Source organism: Ammospiza nelsoni, chromosome 8, assembly GCF_027579445.1.
Source record: "Ammospiza nelsoni isolate bAmmNel1 chromosome 8, bAmmNel1.pri, whole genome shotgun sequence".
Taxonomy (NCBI): domain Eukaryota; kingdom Metazoa; phylum Chordata; class Aves; order Passeriformes; family Passerellidae; genus Ammospiza; species Ammospiza nelsoni.
Genome location: NC_080640.1, coordinates 7,110,925 through 7,131,410, shown reverse-complemented (window position 1 = coordinate 7,131,410; position 20,486 = coordinate 7,110,925). Strand labels below are relative to the sequence as shown.

Genomic DNA, 20,486 nt, shown 5'->3' with positions numbered 1-20,486 from the left:
GAGAACCTAAAATTGTATATTAGACACATGATAATTTTCTTCTATCTTTTTTTCCTTTTTCCTCATTTCAGCTCCCTGAACAGCCAGGTATATTTACAACATACATTAATCACAGCCCTCTAACACAAGTTATTATAGGTAAAAGGCTCCAGAATTAAGGGGTTTTATATAAATGGCAGTCACAATCAATGGAGGTGTTTATTAAGTCACTTCAGAACAAGTCCAATTCCTCCAGCTGAGGGCCTATGGGGTTTTGACAAATCAGTCTTTCACTGAAGGTGAGATGTCTGCTAATTAGTGCATGACATCCCCCTTTTAAGTCAACAAAATCATAACAAAAATTATGTCAGAGCTAGTACTCAGATCTTCTTTTAAAGAAAATAATGTCTTCTTTCTCAATACACACCAAAATACCTACAGTCTCTCAATTTGTAAGCCTGGTGGGATTTCCCATCAAATAAAAATGAAGCAATTGAGGTCTTATCTTCAAAGGAAAAAAGAAAGAACAATAGGTATAATTTCAAAGTCAACCACATAATGCCTTTCGGAAGATGCTATCTTTGCATTTCCATTGCCAAGTTTGATAAAATCTTACAGGGCATGTTGTACCAGCATATCACAAAGAATTGTGCAGAAGATTCCAGTATCATTAATTCAATTAACCAGAGGAAGTGAAGCATTTGTTGAAGTGATTAATTGATTAAATGAGACTTGAAAGGCAGTTTAGGAATGAGGAGTAAGACCCATCTTTTCAAGGTCTAGAACTATGCCTTAACCATTGGGGCACTCTGCCCTTTATCAAAATGTACAGTGGGATGGAACAGTCACATCCTTGTTGTGTTTGCTGGTTGTTTGGTTCTCTTGGCACAGAAAATTTCAGCTACAAATCCTTCAACTATAAAAGCTTCGAATTTCCAAGCGCACAGGAAAACTCGTTTCATTATCCACGGCCACCTTGCTGGAGCAGATCTCCCCTGGATAACAAGCATCTGCAGGGTAGGTACAACTATTTTTAATAGTCATATTGCTTGTATTTGAAAGCCTAAATATCCACATCTGGCTTAAAATTCCCGTGTAAAATTTGCACCTCTGTTCTCTTGTTAATTCAGGGAGCACAAAAGTCAGCATGAAGCCTGGTTCCACATGACCACTGTCTTGTTCCTGGCTAGGAGTACAGCGCACCTCAGCCTTCTCCTTAATGCACTTTTGCTGCATTCACCTCCACAGGGAAAGCTATAATAAATTGATTTTTCAATTCCTTGCCAATAATAAAGGGGGGAAAAAAAGAGTGAGTTTTCTCACCTCAGCAAAAGGTCACAATAAACGTGTCAGTTTGAGTGACACATTTGATCTAATAAAACCAAAAGGCTTTGTTCAGCAGATTGGTTTCATTCTACTCTGGCACATTCCAAAAATGAAATTGTTTCAGAATAAAATACAAAATCAGAAAGTTCTGTTGGCAGAAATGTCTAAATAGAATATTTTGGTTATAATCTATGAACTTCAGGGCTGAACAAGAACAAATTTGAGAATTCTTTTAGATGATCCAAGCATAAAAATTTTGAAGAAGAAAGCTTGGACCTATTTTGGTAACAGGGGTACTGTCATTAAGAGAAGTTGGTACCTCAGAGCCAACCAAGGCATCTAGAACGGAACAAGAGCTGAAGGAAGCTTGTGGGTGCCCTCTAATCACTGGTTCCACTCTGCCTCCTTGTGTTGATCTTCAGCATCAGTAGGAATTACTGGAGATGTGTCATCACCAATCACACAAACATAACAAAATACAGTTTACAAATGCCCTGCTACCGCTGTGATTAATGGCTGTTCCCTTCTCCTCTGTTCTTTTCCTGTTCTCCACCAGTTCATGTTTCACTCTGAGGATGTGAACTGCATTCTGACAGACTGGAGGGGCGGCTCCAGTGGTCTGTACACGGATGCCGTCAACAACGTGCGCATTGTGGGGGCCGAGCTGGAGTACCTGGTGAACTTCCTCGAGGTAAAAAATATCCCTGGAATGTGCACAGTCCACATAAACATTGTGCTCAGGGTGGCACCTTTAGGTTTGATTCAATAGAGCCAGGAAGAACAAGAAGCACCCAGTAAAGCAGGTCCAAATGTTATAGAAGGGCTTTAATCCCACACAAATGAAAATACCTGCTTTAGTGTCATAATTGACTTTGAAAAACTAACATGAATTTTCAGCAGTTCAAAAGGTTTGAAAATCTGAAATGAAAAACTAAATCCCCTAGATTTAGTGTATGAGGATAAGATGGTAAATAGCCATGAGCACCCTGAAAATGAAGAGGGGTGGGATGATTGGGAAATTACTTCTCTTTAGGTAGAGATCTCATCACCCAGAACTGTGACTTTCCACCAGAACACTCATCTCTCAGTGACCTGGCCATGTCCTGGCCCTGCATGGGGACATGCTGCAGTGTCACTTGCATGCCCACACTGGTTTTTTTCTCCTTTCCATAAACCTTCACAGAAGGAGTATGGCTACTCTCCTGCCAACATCCATTTCATCGGCCACAGCCTTGGAGCACACGTTGCAGGGGAGGCAGGCAGGAGGAAGCCTGGCATTGGAAGAATAACAGGTACTGCAGTTTTATCAGCTGATAAAACTTTATATTTTCACTCAAGAGAGCTGAAGAATCATTGCTGCTTTATAAAAATACAACACAGAATGCAATGTGCTGCTTTGTCATAAATAAGTGTCCAGCCAGCATGGTGGCACACAAGTCATGACAGAGACACACTTTGCTTTCTTCTAAAATCTCACTAATTTCTGCTTTCCTTCTCTCCCAGTCAGCTCTTTTCTCTGCATAGGCATTGCTATGTCTAAGCCATGCACACAGTGAGCAGCCACATGAGCAATTCAGGGAAACTGGGCTCAGAGCTGTGTTTTTTATATCTCCAAAGAGACTTCACTGACACTGAAGTGAAGGGATACCATTTTCAACAAATATTCTGGAAATAAAAACAGACTTCTTGCCAAATAAAAGTTCATAAATAAATCTACCATGTTCAGAGTAACGTATGAAGATTTCATATTTTTCAATAAAATGATGGAAAAAAACCCAATAAGCCAAATTTCTTCTTATATCATTGTTCCCAAAAGTAAACCAAGCTTCCATCAGCATTTTACTATACTGCAATGCCTTCAGTCAGCTTTCTATTAATACCCTGCCTGTTTTTCTAGCTGTGGGTCTCAAAATGGATTTTTTAATGTAAAGGCAGAAATGTAATCACATATATAGCATACATGACCTGTGTGTGGTGATATACAGATAATATTATTTACTCAATCAGATGTATATCCATTCATTTAGGTTTGGATCCAGCTGGGCCCCTTTTCCAGTACACCCCCACAATGGTTAGGCTGGATCCTTCAGATGCAAAATTTGTTGATATAATTCACACTCATGCTGGTCATCTTTTCTTTGACTTTGGTAAGTTTTGGTAAGTTTTCATTGAAAGGATGCCATTGGCACACAGGTTGGCTACAGAACACCTGGGACTGATCTGCCAGGATCCATTGTGCATTTCAGCTCCAGGGATTCTTCAGACTTGTGGCCACCTGGATTTTTACCCAAATGGTGGGAAGAAGATGCCAGGATGCAAGCAGCTTCGCGTGCCTCCTGCAACTCGGGATATCAATGACCTGATGAGAGGTAAATACATGTTAAAGTAATACCTCATTATAAGTTACAGGAAGAAACAAAGGCTAGGATAAGGTAAGACCTTTATATACTTCATATTTGGGATAGGGATACAATGCTCAAAAATGGAACATTTAAAGCTGCCTCTGAAATACCCTCCAATTTTCTTTTACACTAAACAAGGCAAATTCTAGATGAAAACTTCAGTTAAAACATGCAAAATTGTGCATCACAAGCTCTCTAAGAGCCTGCCACTGTGCTGACAGGCTGAACTCAGTGGGAATTCTTCATATGAAGGACTGGTAAAATTTCATCCATGGATAATCCAAAAATGAGTATTTTAAAATCTGAGCTCTCCTTCTTCCTAAGAAGATATTACTCCCAATAATACTGGGATTCATGCATGCCATCAAGCTTTAGTCTCTTCAAAGAGAACAGTCCAAGGTCAGAAAAATAAAAGATGATAAAATGACTGCTCCATTAGTAGTTCTTCAAAGAGAGTTGGACCATTAATCAGAATTACCCTGGGATCCAGTACAATAGATCCACAAAATCCTGTCTTCTGATCCTAACCTACAGAAATGAGAACATCTGTTATTCACAGCTAAATGGTTTGAAATCCCTACCACTAGTTAAATAATTTGCTTTCAAAAATGCTGTCCCTTAGAACTGGTTGAGAACTTAGTAACAAAGAGAACTGAAATCTGGCTGTGCTCAAAGTCACTTGCAACAAAAACACTTTCCAACTGGAATGCATAAAAATGTCTGCATTTAAATAAAAAAATCCAATATTTTTCCAGAGACATTTCAAAAGGCTCTTTGCAATGTTTTGTCATGAAGGAGAAACCCAACTTCATTGAACACGAGCAGATGGCGTTGGTTGTTCAAGGAGCTCTTAAAAAATAGAGACAGCCTTAACTCCCTCTTCTTGGCTAAACCTTACTTTGTTTGGTAACCTCTCTATTGTTTGCTAATGTTTACATTTATGTAGTGTTTTTATGCATGAAGTGCTTTAGAAATAATATTTAGTGACTTTTTCCCTTCAGTTTTTGATGCAGTGGAAAGACTATAGGTGTTAAGTGAATTTGCCACTAACATAAATTGAGCCAGCTGTAAGAGCTGAGGGTTTAAAAGCACAAACCCTTCTGAATTAAAGAAGGAGCTACTAAGAAAACATACTCAGGAAGCCTTGATGATGCAGATTATTTCCAAGAAAAACAGACAACAAGGACTTTTCAAAGAGATTTTAGTGTGAGGTTTCTTTTCTTTTCTTATGGAAGGAACAATGTGTCAACTGGTCAGCGCCAGCTGGTCTATCTTTAAGATGCATAAACATTGCAGTTGGGGGAAATTTTGATTTCACTACAACCTCTGCTAGTCTGCAACCACTTCAGTGCCTCCCAGACTTGCCCCTGTGCTTTGGTGAGCCCCCACCACATGCTGAAGTGGAATAAAACCCATTTTTATACAAACAACCTAACTGTAGTATATGGATTTTTGATATAGGAGAGACCTCGGAATCAAGGAAGACAACATTTGCTATAAGGGATGTGTAAATACAGCCCAAATAGCACTTCCTTCTTTCCTTACTGGCTGCTTATAAATTTCAGTCTGATGGGGAAAAGTACTTGTTTCTAAGAGTTCTGACAAAAATCAAGGACACGCTGCCAAATATCCTGCTTTTCAGAGGATTTCACAGAATTGCTATCAAATGACTGCACATTTTCTAGTGCTTAAAAAAACCAAAAAGCCACTGAATTTATAATAATTGCTAAAATTACCTTTAATTCTAGAAATTAGTGGAAACTGTGATTTTACAGAATAGCATGTTGTGATAACTGTAAGAAAAGGGAAACTACTTCACTGTAACTACTGTATGCTTTACAAAAACTGTAGCTATGAAATATTCCAGTCTTTGAAATATCAAAGAGGAACACTCCCAAATATTTCTTGTTTCACCTTGTGCATCTCCACCTCTGTTAAAAACTACCTCTTTCCAACAGAAAATAATATATTTAGGCATAAGTACACTGTCTTATTAGAAAACCAAATAATTCCCAATGTAAATATATTTTAATCATTGCTACTTCTTTTACCTGAGACATCACTATATGTGCAAGTGCTTTTGAGGAAAAGAGACCCCAAAATGTTTCTTTGGCATGGACTTTATGTTAGTGTATTGCTTTAATCACTTTTTACCTGTTGGGGTTTTTGTTGGTTTGTTTTTTTCCCCAGCATACAGATCTTTTGGATGTGGACACAAAAGAAGTCTCAGGTATTATGCTGAGAGCATCATCACTCCAAATGGATTTGTTGGGTACCAGTGTGACACATACCAAGAGTTTGTGTTGGTAAGCGCCAGGTCTGGATTTATCTGGATTTATCTAATTATTTCTTTTAATAATTCCTGGAACAACTTCTATAGGATATGGGAACAGGGGACATTCAGAACCAGATCATACCCAAACCCAAGCAATTTCACAATAAAGAAGTGATGATGATTTTGCCTTTTTTCCATCAAATACACAAATAGCCAAAGGTCCACAAATACCAGTTTGAACAGAACCTCCCACATATCAAAACTGAACTGCCTAAACACAGCAGAGCTGTTTTTTCCCACTGCAATGAATCTGCTTTCATGCTTATCTTGTTTTACCTTCTTTTAAGGGATGTCAATGTCTTGATCTGATTGTCTGATCTGTCTAGGTAGATTAAATTCATTAAGGCTCTGCATGGGAATAAAGGATAAAGAGCTGACAGAACCAATCCCAAATGGAAAGCCCAACCTTCCTAAATTCCAGTATTCCTAAACATAAATATTTTTTTCCGTATGAGTGAGATATTCAGCCAGCAACACTTGGAAATGTGGTTTTCCATCCTATAACCAGCAGAAAACCTCCCAGTGGACCCTATGAAAAATGAATATATTACCTGGATTTTACAGATCAGGTAGCAAGGCACAACACTTTTTGTGGTATTTACTTATGGTCCCTGCAAGGAATTAGGCCAGATGTCCAACCTGTTTCTCTCATTATTTTCAACAAGATGAAATAAGATGACTGACCACCTCAACTCCTTTTCAAACCACAGTAATAAATATTGAAGATACGATCTGAACTGAGAATAAAGACCTACAAAAAACCCAAACAAACAAACAAACTGGGAAAAAGCTGAAATATCCTAAAATTATATTTCCTATATATTATATTATATTTCCTAAAATTTAAGAAGTGAGATTTAAATAGATGATGTCTTATAACACACATTTTTATTTTCCCCCCAGGGAGAGTGCTTTCCATGTCCAAAAGAAGGATGCCCACTGATGGGTCATTATGCTGATAAGTTTTTACATAAAACCGAAAAAGAAGAGCAAAAGGTTTATTTAAACACCGGGCCCTCCCCTCCATATGCTCGTAAGTGCTCATTTTGTGGTTTATTCTAAAATGGCAATGAATTATGTGTGTAAAAGGACCTTACACTTCTGCAGAGCTGCTGCAGTTTATGAGTTGCACTCAATAAAACATCCAGAATTTTAGGTGTTAGGAACATGCAATACCAGCATTATTTTGGAAAGCTGAGATAATTGTAAAAACAGATCAAATGATGCTCACCTTTGGGTTAAACTTGGTTATTACGTGATGACTCAAAAATTCTATAAAGCTGCAATTGGGAGGAATTTTATGCTGGAAGTGCATAATTTCAAATTTTAAAATGCTGCATTGTTTTTATTGGCAAAATTTATAAAACTGGAGCATTTAATGATATTTTTGCCAAGCTCATCATGTCAAAATGGCAGGGAGCAATAAGAAATACAGTTTTAGTTGTGATTAATGTAGAAACAGCCACAGGACTGGGGAAGTAGGAAAATTAATAAATGAACTTCAATTTGTCAGAGGTGTTTTTTGCTCATAAGCATGTTTGTGCAATCCTTTTCTCTCTCTTAGAGACACTGAAACATATAAGAAATTTAACCCTTAGGAAAGAAATCTCCTTACAACTGTAATCCATTTGATTTTGCTTCCCAAGGCTGGCGAAAAGAGATACACGTCAAAGTATGTGCAACAGAAACCATGAAGGGAAATATAGATGTAGCCTTGACTGGAACTAATGGCTCCAGAAAAAAATATACCATTGACAAGTAAGTTTAATGTGGCTGTTGGAGACGTGGCTCTAACCCTGTTAGCACATGGAATGTACACACAGCTTTTCTTACACGTGTCACCTTGTTCTGTGTGGTCTGTGATTTACACTGTAAATTACAGACTTGTACCTGATAAATGATGGAATTTCCCTGTGCTGCAGACTGTGGTAAAAATCTGATTGCTGGTCCCTCTTGCTTTGTGTATTTTCTTTTGTTTTCTGAGGTTGATGTTAGCCCAGCAAAGTGGGCAAGAGCTCTGTGGCTGCTGCGGGACTCAAACATGATTTGGTGATCTCTGAGAATACAAAGAGCTCAGAGATCTACAGTCATCCAATTATCCCCTCCTCTGGGGGATATGTGAATTAGAAAGTTGCAGCTCACCCATGAATTGTGCTGGAATATGGGATTCCTGTCCACTCAGCCTGGCCTTTTCCAGTAAATGGGAATTTAAATCCCAATAAACAGATGCTGGTCAGCAACCCAGCTTCAATATTACAAAACCAACCTCCTCTGTGTTTGAACACAGCCTCATTACTGGTCTGTACCAGGAGTACCTTTGCTTATAAATACACCACTGCAGCAATAAACTCACAGATAATTTCAATGTTAATATCACATTGCAATTTGTGTTTTGTTAGAGTGAACAGAGATAGCACAGAAGGCACAAATGTAAACTATAATTTTCAATTTCCTTCATGGTTGAGAGCAACCAGAAACACTGAGAGAAGTTTTTGACTTGGATTTATTTGAAGATAGATCTTATTTTTCAAAAGCAATGTATAGAATAAATCACAGTGATACTGACAAAGGCTGTGCTAAATGATAAGTGTTTTCATCCTGAAAGGCACAGGAATTTCAGCAAAACTATTAAAAAAACTCATAATTTTCCAGCAGTAGCATTCAAAGCCCCAACTCCCATGGTACCCCTCAGCTCATCTCCCTTATTCCCTATAGTCAAATTTTCTTTTCCCCCTCATTTGTGTAGAACATTGAGCATCACTTCTGTGCTTTTCTTTTGGCAGGGGAACTTTCAAACCAGGCAACACATACTTGAACTACATTGATACAGAAATTTCTGGGAACATTTCAAAAGTTGAGTTCCTCTGGAAAAAGCAACTGGGTCATGCAGACAGAGGCTGCATGGGAGCTGAAGAAGTCAGAATAATATCTGGGGAAAACGGGAATATGTAAGTACATAATCTAATGATGTAAAGGTAGAAGTTTTTCTCTTAAATTGCATTTTCATGTGCCCGGCTCTCCATGGCACATAGCCCAGCACACAGAAACAGCTCTGCAGGGTTCAGCCCTGTACCTGCCTGGGCAGGTGCTTCATGCTGACTCCAGCCTGAGCCAACGGGCCTGGCTGCCACTGCCATCTGCAGGACTTTAGATACACTTTTGGAACATAACTCTTGTTTAGTTGTAACCAAAATTAATGCACTTTATGCATTCACCTTAATGGATTCTTTGCCCCTTTTCTGCCAAGGTCAGGATTAAATCACTAGATGGGATTTCTTGTTTGGATTTAGATGTTTATACGTTCTCATCTATGTTACAGTCTCACAAGCTGTGACTTCTACAGTACTTTAACAAGGTAAAAAATGGCAGTGTAGCTCTCCCTACAAGGTATTTTAAGGATAAACTGTCCAATTAAGAAATTACACCTAAATTATTTTTAATCAATAACCAATCACCCATGGCCCACAATGCAAACTTTTCCATCCAATTACACAAAACCACCCAAATCCATGGAGAAGAAGGAGAAGAAGAAGAAGGAAGAAGAAGAAGAAAGAAGAAGAAGAAGAAGAAGAAGAAGAAGAAAGAAGGAAGAAGAAGAAGAAAGAAGAAGAAGAAGAAGAAAAAAGAAGGAAGAAGAAGAAAGAAGAAGAAAGAAGAAAGAAGAAGAAGAAGAAAGAAGAAAGAAGAAGAAGATAAAGAATAAGAAGAAAGAAAAAGAAGGACCAGCCTCCACCCTAAAACCTCCATCTTGCTTTACATATATTACCATATTCTAAAACCTTAAACTCTAAGTTTTCCTCCATGTGATATCACACACTTCTATTCAAACTCCACACCCACAATCCCAGTTCTGTCATTCCATTTTGGAAGCTTCTCCATGGCCTCAGGTCAAATGCAGTGTTCTTTTGGGAGTCAGTGCCTGTCAGCACAGAAAGTCTAAAATTCTCAGCATCCAGGGTTCCAACACATCCCACTCTGCCGTGTAAACCAAAGTGTGGTAAGTGGGAGAAATGGAGGGAGCAATTCCCTTCAAAAGCACCCTCCTGTTCCTGATGCTAAGGGAGCCTGACCAAAAAGGCAAACACATCCTAAAAGTTAATAATTAGTCAATTAAAAAAAAAGAAGATAACATACTCTTTGTCCTCAGTCTACTGAAACTTATTCTTTGGCCTAACATGAAATAAAATCAGGGTTTATATTGATTATCTTGGCTAGCTGCCTTGAAAATGTCCCATTTTACTGACAAGTATTTCCTTAAACTCTCTCGCCTTCCCAGGTCAGTGTTCTGTGGGTGTGGGACTGTGCAGCCCAGCATGTGGCAAGCCCTGGCTCTTTGCTGAGGGCCAGGAATGCCCAACCCTCACCAGCTGCAAGAGGACCCTGCAGGCAACAACAAAGGGTTAACGAGGCTCCTTCAACAGACCTTGAGTCCAGCCCTCCATAAAAGCTCAATTTCCAAGTTAGTGCTGACACCTTTTCTCCATGCAGGGCAGCTACATTCCTGTGAAAACACGTATGTTACTAATAATCAGCTGGACTCTTTTCTATACCTGAATCAGGCATCTCCTTATCAAAACTGTACTGTACTACTGAGGAACTTGAATTTTCTGGCAGCTTTCAATAAGAAACTATTTTCTCTTTGCCAGTGAAACTGAATTTTCCACCTCTACTTTGCCTTTGTGAAAATGCTGAAATCAGACTTGAGCTACATCATTTGGATTAGCATTGCCACTCCAAATTTGTCAGCACTTTGATTGTACTGGTCAGCAAAACCAGACCACTAAGAGTTATCAGCATCAGCCAAAATAAGCTAAAGTTCCTTTGTTTCAACACAGGCTACCCACAAAAATTCTTTCATTTTTTAATTACCGGCTGCTGTCTGAGGCACACGCAACAGATTTCTGCCTCTGATGCGAGGTTTATCATTTGGGGGCAGAAATTGAGGGTATCAATCACATTGGGCAATTCTGTGGTGTCCCATGCTGGCAGCCAGCTCTTGCAGAACGCTCCCAGTGAGGTTCCCCAGAAGTTTTGGGGTGTTACACAAGGCTGAACGTGCCTGATGATCAGGTGTGATGCAGCAATACTCCTGAGATGTCACAACCCTGTCACCTCCTGTGCAGTTTGCTGAAGGAGCTTGCTCAGGATATTTGATAAATCAGGTGTCTGCTTTCTCAAAGTACCCTTTATTTATCATCTCCCCACGAGCAGGGTGGGACCAGAAACCATCCTCAGCAGGAAATTCATCCTTCTGTACCCTTTAAGGAAACTTCTTGGCAACATTCTCTTCTTGAGCAAGAAGGGGCTTCCCTCTCCTGTGCTCCCCTGGAGATATAAAAAAGCCCCAGGTACTTCTACACAGTTTGGAAATATCTGTAACTGGTAATTACAACATCTTGAACATCCTCCATAAACCACGCATGGCTCTCTGCCCCAGAATTGCACAAATTAAGGAGACTCTATTTTTTGCCTTTCTTACAGTCAGGAACTGAAGCAAAATAAATGTAAATATTTTCCTCAGGATCACAAAACCCTGGGTTTTATGGCACAAACAGGAGTGGGATCAGTGCCATGTAAGGCATCACTCCTCACAGGAAGAAAACAAAGTCCTGTTGGACTCAAGACTTCTTTAAAGCCCATCCTCTCCTACCTCCATACCTGACTGTGCCCCTTTTGCAATTCTAACACTAATTTGATGTTTTTATGAATAATAAATAATATTCTTTCAAAAATACAAGTTTAATATTGTTTAATTTTAAGCTATAGATTTCAACTGTGTTCTGACAAAATGTGAGAACATTTCGGCTGCTGACTTGTGCTACAAGTGTGGCACAGCTGATTAGACCACTTAAAAAGATGCATTTTGTCACCCAACTTTTTCAGCTAAAACTAGAACATTGCATTAATTTCTTCCCCTTGTGTTCTGTTTTCATTCTTGTCATATGCTATTTCTTGAGTTAATTTTTATTCTTTGGTGTAGTAGACATCAACACTGCCCTTCTTTGTTTAATATATTTTTAGACAGAACAGGAGAGGCTTTTTTCATGAGATAAAGGTGAAAAAACCCACACTGACAGCACCTGTGTGTTGCTGGTGGCAAATAATCTTCCTCCTTGTTTCTTGTATACAAAATTTAAAATTCTTCCTAGTATGAAACTTTTGGATATTATCACTTCATATTAATGGTGCCAGTCCAAATAATGCAAGGATTTGATATTTCATGAGAAAATCTGCCTTTGACAAAGCTCTGGATAGGCAATTCTTTCATATCTTTAAAATAAGGTAAGCCATCTTTTCAGAACAATTTAAATTGAATCTTTAAAATGTCAAGCGAGACACACCACTGCATATGTCATGTGGAAAGGTAGTGCTTTTTAAAATCAAACATGCCTCATTTCTCCAGGGATTCAAAGGACATACTATGATTTGCATTCTGTCTTTTACATCATTTAAATATTTTGACAAATTATAAATGCTTCAGAATTACAATACAAATTTAATTTTGTACTCCTTAAACGTGTGTTTACTACAAAAATTATGCCAAAGGTAAATTTATAAGAAAGCCATTATGAAGCTTTCAGCCCCAGACACTTTGCTGTCTCATGGCACTTTTTGGACAATGGGGTAACAAAAAACAACTACACAAAAAAACCTCTTAAGCCTTTTCTAGAAAAAGGGACAGCAACAGTTAGCAATCCAAAATATCAACTATCTGGTCCACTTACATTATCTTTATGTCATTTATATGTGACAGAAAAACAATTTTGAAAGAAAAGAAAACACATTTGTCATAAAGGCATATGTGCAGGTGTGCTGAAGAGACAACAAGGACCATTTTTGTCAGAATTCTCTGATAACAAAAATAAAATACTCTACTGCATAGCACAGCAGTTTCTCTTCTTTCCAAAATCACAGCCTATCAAAATGACCCTCCCAAATGTTTGTGAGTCCAGAACTAAAATAACAACAATAATAGAAATTAACTAAATAGGAATAATAGACAGAGACCTCAGCATTCAGATTGGGCAGTTTATCTTTTCCTACTTTTGATCCTATCTTAATCTGTGACTTTTCAGATTTTTTTCATGCTACTGTAATCCACTACAATAAATTGATAAAATCCTTGCAAAATAACCAGAATTTTGCAGGAATAAGCCTTCCATGGTCTTCTGGTCTTTCATCTTTGTTTTGGTTTTTTTTTCCTACATGTTCCAGTCCTCAAATACCTGTCTGTTATACAGAAGATCGAAAAAAAAAAAAAAACCTTTGGAAGGTATTTTTTCTGAGACTTTAATGCAGTCAGGGTACTTTGTGAAGCCCCTGGGTCTCACAGTTGTTTGATAGGCTGCTGGGACAGAAGCAAAACCAAAAACCTTTGCACGTGCCCAATGTTTATTTGAGTTATTCTTCCCTAACCAAAACTGAGTGGAGTTGGAGTTGCCACAAAACAACTGACCTATCTCTGACCTATCAGTAAGTCTATCTGGTGGAGTCTCTACAAAACTTGGGGCTTTCCCATTGTCCTTTTGCCATTACACAGTATCAGGGACTTTGTAATTTCAAGTAGCCTCCAAGCTGCTTTAAGTTGCTCTGTTTCCAGTAATCAGGGAGCAGAAGTTGCTAGCACGCCCAAATCTATTCCTGTGGCATATTTCCAGCACAAAACAGAGCCAATAATCTTTATCTTCAAATATCAAGGATATAAAAACTTCCAGAAAGAACATGGCTCATCACCAGCCCTTGCACAAACAGAGCACACCCACGGGGCTGTGTGAGGAGCACAAACCTCTCCCAGCTGCCACAAGGGTCTTGCAACACAGGAAGCACAAGCAATATGTGCAAATACAGGCTGGCAGTGCATATAATACAGTCATCCCAGAGATTTTTCCTTTTTTTGTGACACTAGGAAAGCTTGGGGCCAAGAGTGGATGTTCAGAGGATTAGCTTTGTTCTGAGCCACTGGGCTGTAGGTGAGCTGCTCAGAGCCATGCTTCTATCAAAATGCATATTCAAGAATTGCATCTGCCTCTCAATTTCCAAGGCAAATCTATAGTTATTCCCTTTATCTCACCTGATTTGTTCAGATAAGTTCAATACTCTAGCATTAATAGGAGATACAGCATTCAGAATAATGAACTTCACCCTCTTCCCTTTAATTCTGCCCATTACTTGTGAAGAAAATCTGGCTGTCCCTAAGGACTCCTCTCTGCCTTGGGTCACTTTCATCATCTGCCTCTAAAACTCCCTTTTCTAGTGCTATTTGCTTCAAATACTACACTCCATAAATCTCCAGCTCACAAAACCAATAGTTAATATTAGCTTTGCTTGCTTTGAGTGATTTAATTAACAGCCAGCATGTATTATGGAAAATCATAAATATTTATAAGTTCCAAAACATTCTTTTATTTGCTGCTGTGTGATACTGGAAAGGATACACTAAGGTAAATTGAGTTTGTCTCAATTCAATTTAAAATTTGATTTTCACTTGACCAGAAAGAAAACACTGGAGTTAAACAATAGAAATATGAAGCACATCTCTTATTCTTGGCTCTGCCACTCAAATACTGCAGGTAAGATTCTCCAATGAGCTGAGTGGTCTTTTTTTACACATATTAGCAATTCTCTAGAGGATTGAATACACAAATCTGCTCCCAGATGACCTCCATCCAAGCTAAGAAATTCATTAACCATCTTCAACCTAAAATTGAAATGAGAGCAAAAAAAAGTTGCTTTCACAGTTTTATATACTTACCCTTCTATGAAAGCCATGGTAATTTATATATTGCTGCACTTGAAGCACAGTATCTGAGATTCCTTTAGAGAACATGATTCTCAGTGAGTGTTTTGATTCTCTTTTACCTACCCATGTGAATGCCACTGCTACCAAAAAGGATTTATGTCCTTGATAATTCTCAAGCTGGTATTTATAAAACCACTGGATGTGTTCACTTGCCCATTGTCAGAGGCAGCTGCAAAAGCCAGACTTTTCTTCCTGCCTACTAAAATCTGTTTTAAGACATAAAAACAGGCCCAGAAAAAAATTACCACTCCTAAAAGGAGCTACACCTCAAAAGCCTACAATATGGGTTAGAAATTACTTTTGCTATTAATTCTGATTTGTTGTAGCCTACATTAATTTAATCACACCAGTGTGATTCAGATACTCTCTGAAACACACAGACAGTGAAACTCAGTGGCACTGTTTCAGCACTCACACACAAAGACTGACTCTGTGGAAATAACAGCAAAATATTTGAGCATATCCAGAAGTCCTGGTCCCCTAAAAAATGTTTCAGAGGGGTCTGATCACCACACAAAGATGTCCATCAGATTCTGAAGGTGTCTCCTCATGAACACAGGCACCAGTTTCAGTGGCTGCTTTGCATTTGAGTTTCATGCCTGAGTTTTGACAAGAGGCACACGAGGGCACATGACATTCCTTATCTCTTCTCCTGGGCTCCCCAAACTCACTATCTCAGACCTATCGAATGAGCTGCATTGTTCTGAGCACAACAATTAATGTGTCCCATAACTGCTGCCATTCTCCATCTTCCAGTCAGTGAAGGTAGACTCAAGCATCAAGAATTTCTTATTAGCTGGATCTCTTCTGTCTCATCTGAAATTACACACACACTGTCAGTGTAAGCAGAAATTAAATATGAGATGCAGTCCCTTACTGGCCAGTGGTCCCTCCACATTCCTCTCAGAGTTCCTTCTAATGATTATTTTCATATATGGCACTGCCTTTCTCCACTCTACCAAGACCCAGAGCCAGACCCAAACCCTCCTGTGGGTGCCCTGTGCCACAGGGACTGACAGACACTCCTGACTCAGTTTTTCCAATGTCTGGCAGGCTGATTGCCTTACATACAATTCAGGATATGGAGAAACACTTTTTTTCTTTGGTGTAATTTCTGAAATATCTTCTTTCAGGCAATGCACATTTCTCAGGACCACAAATTGGCTCCTTATGTGAACCACAGACCCAGCCCAAGCTGCTTCCTGCCCTCAGGCACTTGCACCACTCCCTGGTGGAGGGTGACAGTCCTTCCTAGCCAGGTGATGATGGCAGCACTCATCCTGCAGACAGCACTGTGGGGACCTGAGGCCTGGCTCAGGAACTGAAAGAACTGGGCTCTGACATGGCTGTGACTCACAGTCTGCAGAGCACAGAGGAGAATCTGGGATTTATATGATGGACAAGGCATGAAAAGATGAATGGCATGATTATCATCACCCTATCCTTCTCCTGGAATGACTCTGAATGAAAGTGCTTGTGGTTTCTCTGATCTAGGTGGATCACAATAATGTCAGTTTACACCAGTTATATCCAGAGCATGCTAGCTGAAAAGAGAACTTGGTACAGAGACACCTAAAGTGTAAATCCCACATGGCCTAAGAGGACAAAATGGTAGTGGGTACACAGAACTAGAGGAACTTCACTAGTAAAAACTGAGACACTTATATTGCCCCTAAGTTCTAAGACTATTTTTCCTATTTTTTTCTTTTAAAAGAAGCTAGTCTTCCCTTGATTACAATAAATAAATGTAAAAAATATAGAAAGAGGTTTGATTGTATGAAAATGTACAAGGGTTTGCTTCGACAAGGCCTGTCCACCAGGCAGATAACAAAAACACAGCTGGTGGCTGCTGGGGGGGACCCAGAGGAAGGAAATAAAGCTCCTGCTCTGACCTGCCCAGCAGTGCAGGGTCAGTCATTACCTGCAGCACCAGCTCTCAATAACCAGGTAACTCAGGAGAGAATTCCATGGTGGATCAGTGTCACACACAACAACCCCTCTGAGGGGCCTCAAACAGCCTCGTTCTGCTTTTCCTCAAACTAACAAAACTTCAGGAGGGGAAAATCTTGCTGAATTACACACAAGGAGAGACAAGAAAAGGCAACATCTGTTATAGGCAGCACTGAGGGGATCACTCTTACAAGGCTCTCACTCACCCACCCCAAACCTGTAATTAGACACCGTGTGGGCAGGCCTGCACCTCCTGTCGTGGCACCGATTCCGAGTGAAAAAGGCCAGCAGCCACCAGGATTTGACAGGGAGCTGAGCAGAGCCTGCAGAGCACCAACCCCTCCTGCATTCACCGTGGTAAGTGCTGAAAAATCCCTGGGCTTTGGGGATGAGCGTCTGTACAAGCTCTAGGTCGGGATTTCAAGGATTCCTTATTTTAAAAAGAGCCAGGCTGAGTGGTGTGGACTCGGTGAACATGCAAAAAGCAAACAGCGGCACTCAGACAGGGGCCTGGGCAGCAGCTAGGAGGGTTAAAACTTTTCAATTCCAGGAAATCCCAGTAGGGGATGAGAATTGCTGGGCTGTGACAATGCAGTGCAGCTAGGAAAACAGGGTGGGTTCAGTGGGGCTAAGGTAATCTGAGACTCAATATATCCCTGTTTTTAAAGGAAGAGCAAAATGACAGTATTTGCAGATGGTGGCTGGGCTTCTTTCATTTTTAAGGGAAACTGAATCAAAACACAATTAACAACAGAAATTAAAAAGGAGGATAAAACAGGCTACATATTTAAGCATTATTAGGACCACTGAAAATTTAAAGGGAGAATAGAAATGGGGAAGAATTCTAGAATGTGAAAAATGAGAATTTTTTTGGTAGACTATTGTGCACACATGGGAACTTGAACTAGTAATTGACAAGGGTTATTCTGCACTTCAAAAATGGACAACAGAAGGACAACAGTGTCGGTCTTGGAGCTGACTGAGTTTAAAAGCAGCCTGATCATGGAGATGGACAGTAGAGATCGCCCTGGCAGGACAGACAAATGGCCAGTGGTAGCTGAAGGCTCCCTGGCTGCTCAGAATTGGCACAGCCACTTCCCCAAACTGAATCACTTGTGTTGTTGGTTTGTTTTGGGTTTTTTATGATGCTTGTAGTTAGATTAAATTAGCATAATTGCCTCTGTAAACTTGAATGTATGAATACCATGTAGGGTCAAGGTGAGAACCCTATTATTTAGGAAATCTGAGCAAATACTGCACAGTAGGGAGCCAGACTTGTTATTAAATATGTTTTCTTCACTGTTATTCTACAATTTCCTAAGTTGTTCACCAGTTCTAAGCAACCGACCTAAACAACTTAAATCTTACTGCACCCTCCAACTTACCTACCTAACCTTTTATTGGAGCTCTTCCCGCATTAAATGCCTCAAGAAAATAATTTGCATCACTATTCTGAGTCATTCAGGTCAATGTCCCAGTCCACGGTTTCAGATTCAGTTTAAGAGGTCAATTGGCACTCAGAAAAATCTCCTACCCAGAGCAGACAATGTGTGTGAGCCCTGCCTTGCCATGGTTATTACTTTGTATTGGGTGCTTTGGAGGAAGAAAATTTGCAAAAGGTTCTGCACATCTTTGCTCTGCTACAAAATTGATTTCTCTAGTATTAAATTTGTGGGTGCAATTAAGGCCAGTATCCTGCAGAACTTCACTGTACCTAAAAGCTGGTGAGCAAGCAGGAAGGGAGGCTGACCAATGCCAAGATGATTTTTACTTGTTTTTGCTCATTTGTACTGAAACAGTTTCAGAACCTTCATCCAGAACCCTGCATTGGGTCCATGGGGAGGAGCTGGAGAGGAAATTCAGTCTTTAACAATTATGCCAATTACTCTGCTACCTGAGTTATCACACCATACCACCAGCATTTTCCTTAGTACTCTGCACACCAGTTTTGAGTATTTAATAGTTATTTGATAGTCTGCTCAAGCAGAGTGCCTGAGCCACTGACTGTGGGATGTGCCTTGGAAAAATTGTATTGTTTCTGTGCCTGTATAGAGTGGGCTGAACAACAAAATTACTTTCAACAGCTAAAAAAATCATACTGTACATTCAGGTATTCACATATATAATAAAGGATAAATATGTACATGATCCCCATTATGAGGCCTAAAGATACTATTGTAATTTTTTTTTTATTTTCTTTCTTTTACCATTTAAAATAATGTTCAATACTTGGGTGTGCAAGTAGTTCTCTAAATGCCTCACACTCAAAGCCTTGCAAGAATTTTCTGGGAGAATAAAAATTTAACCGACAACTCCTATATCCAAAGCTTATATGTTAAACTCTGGATGGTTTCTCCTCCTTTGTATTGATTTACAATTTTAACTGAACGCTAAGCCAAACTGCTGAAAAATAAGAAAGAAATAAAACAGAAAAGACAGAACTGCAAAGATTTTCTCTGCTTAAGGACGGTGCCAGTGCAGGGAATATAGGAAGTGTGGTTGCAGTGGTAAGGCAAGAAAAAAATTGAAAAAAAAAAACCCGCCACACATCAAAAGGACCTGAAAGGAGGCAGAGAACTTAAACTTCAGTATTGAAGGAGATAAAGCAGACCTGAAAATTGGAAAGTAGTACTCTCCCAGTTTTATGTGTGGAAACAAAGAATAACAAGTTCCTTGGCGCTTCAAAAGTCACTGCTAACACAAGCAAGGCTTCAAAGGTCTTTTGAGCTAGAGCTTCCTCAAATGTTCGCCTGAGATCTGCAAACATGATACGCAGAGTGACAGCATTTAATTCCCCAAACTCCTAAAACAATCCTACATCCAAAAACTGTACATTTTTACTACACTTTAGCCTACATGTCAGCATTGTTTCAGTCTGAGCTCATATCCAGTAACATCAGTGCTGAAAGCTGGAATTCAGTGTAATGCCAGAAAATGATTGCTCTGAAACCTTTGGCAGCGATGATCCAGCCTGAGCAGTGAGTAAAAAAACCCCTGAAGCTAAAAAGCTAAAGAACCAAAATCACACCTTGATCATGGTAAGCTCTGATATATGATATGATAATGATATGACATATGATAAGTTATATGACATGATGGTTCACAGCAGCAAAAACTGTATTTGTAAACCCAGGAGCTGCCTTCTAGTTCTTCCAACTAAAGCCTGAAATGCAATAATTACTCAATTTTTAATCTACTTAATCCATGCGTTTAATTTTAATCTACTTAACTGTTGTATTGTTGCGTGTATATAATTTTACTTAATCAAAATATCAAGTGGCAGAGATCTTCCTACAATCCAAGTATCATGTGGCTTAAAATGTTGATCTTCTAAGACTGTCAGTGAGTTTGTCATGAATTCATGTAAGTGAATTCAATTACACAGCTTAATCTTTTAACAGTTCTTTACAATTTTTCTGTCATGGGTGAGTGGAGAAACTCACCTATGGAGAATTTCATTATTCTGCCTCAGGATGATGCTGGACTGAAATCCCATAGGTCTGAAATTCCTCAGGTCATTCATCCTAATTTTTTACCTAATAGCATATTAATTTCCTTCAAAATATATATCTGGACTTTTCCTACAGATCAATAACTTTAAAAAAATTACCAATTTTTTTAATAGTTTCTTTTTTTAAAGAATCTCAGCTATGAGTTACTTAAGTCCAGTGATTTTTGAATTTCCAGCTCCAAC

At 39.2% G+C, this 20,486-nt stretch overlaps 1 protein-coding gene across 1 annotated transcript; it reads left to right on the top strand.

Moving 5' to 3' along the window:
• Positions 1–853: 853 nt before the first annotated feature.
• LOC132076182 (pancreatic lipase-related protein 2-like) lies at positions 854–11,779 on the top strand. Its single transcript, XM_059477126.1, has 10 exons — positions 854–996; positions 1,862–1,996; positions 2,489–2,597; positions 3,333–3,452; positions 3,552–3,674; positions 5,898–6,013; positions 6,946–7,075; positions 7,689–7,800; positions 8,826–8,990; positions 10,319–11,779. The coding sequence occupies exons 2-10, from the start codon at positions 1,865–1,867 to the stop codon at positions 10,380–10,382; spliced, it is 1,071 nt and encodes a 356-aa protein (XP_059333109.1). The 5' UTR covers positions 854–996; positions 1,862–1,864; the 3' UTR covers positions 10,383–11,779.
• Positions 11,780–20,486: the final 8,707 nt, after the last annotated feature.

Coding starts and splice junctions, on each gene's coding strand:
- LOC132076182 (XM_059477126.1), top strand. CDS start 1,865: ATGTTTCACTCTGAGGATGTGAACTGCATTCTGACAGACTGGAGGGGC. Junction 2,598..3,332: donor TGGCATTGGAAGAATAACAG/GTACTGCAGTTT, acceptor CCATTCATTTAG/GTTTGGATCCAGCTGGGCCC. Junction 6,014..6,945: donor CATACCAAGAGTTTGTGTTG/GTAAGCGCCAGG, acceptor TTTTCCCCCCAG/GGAGAGTGCTTTCCATGTCC.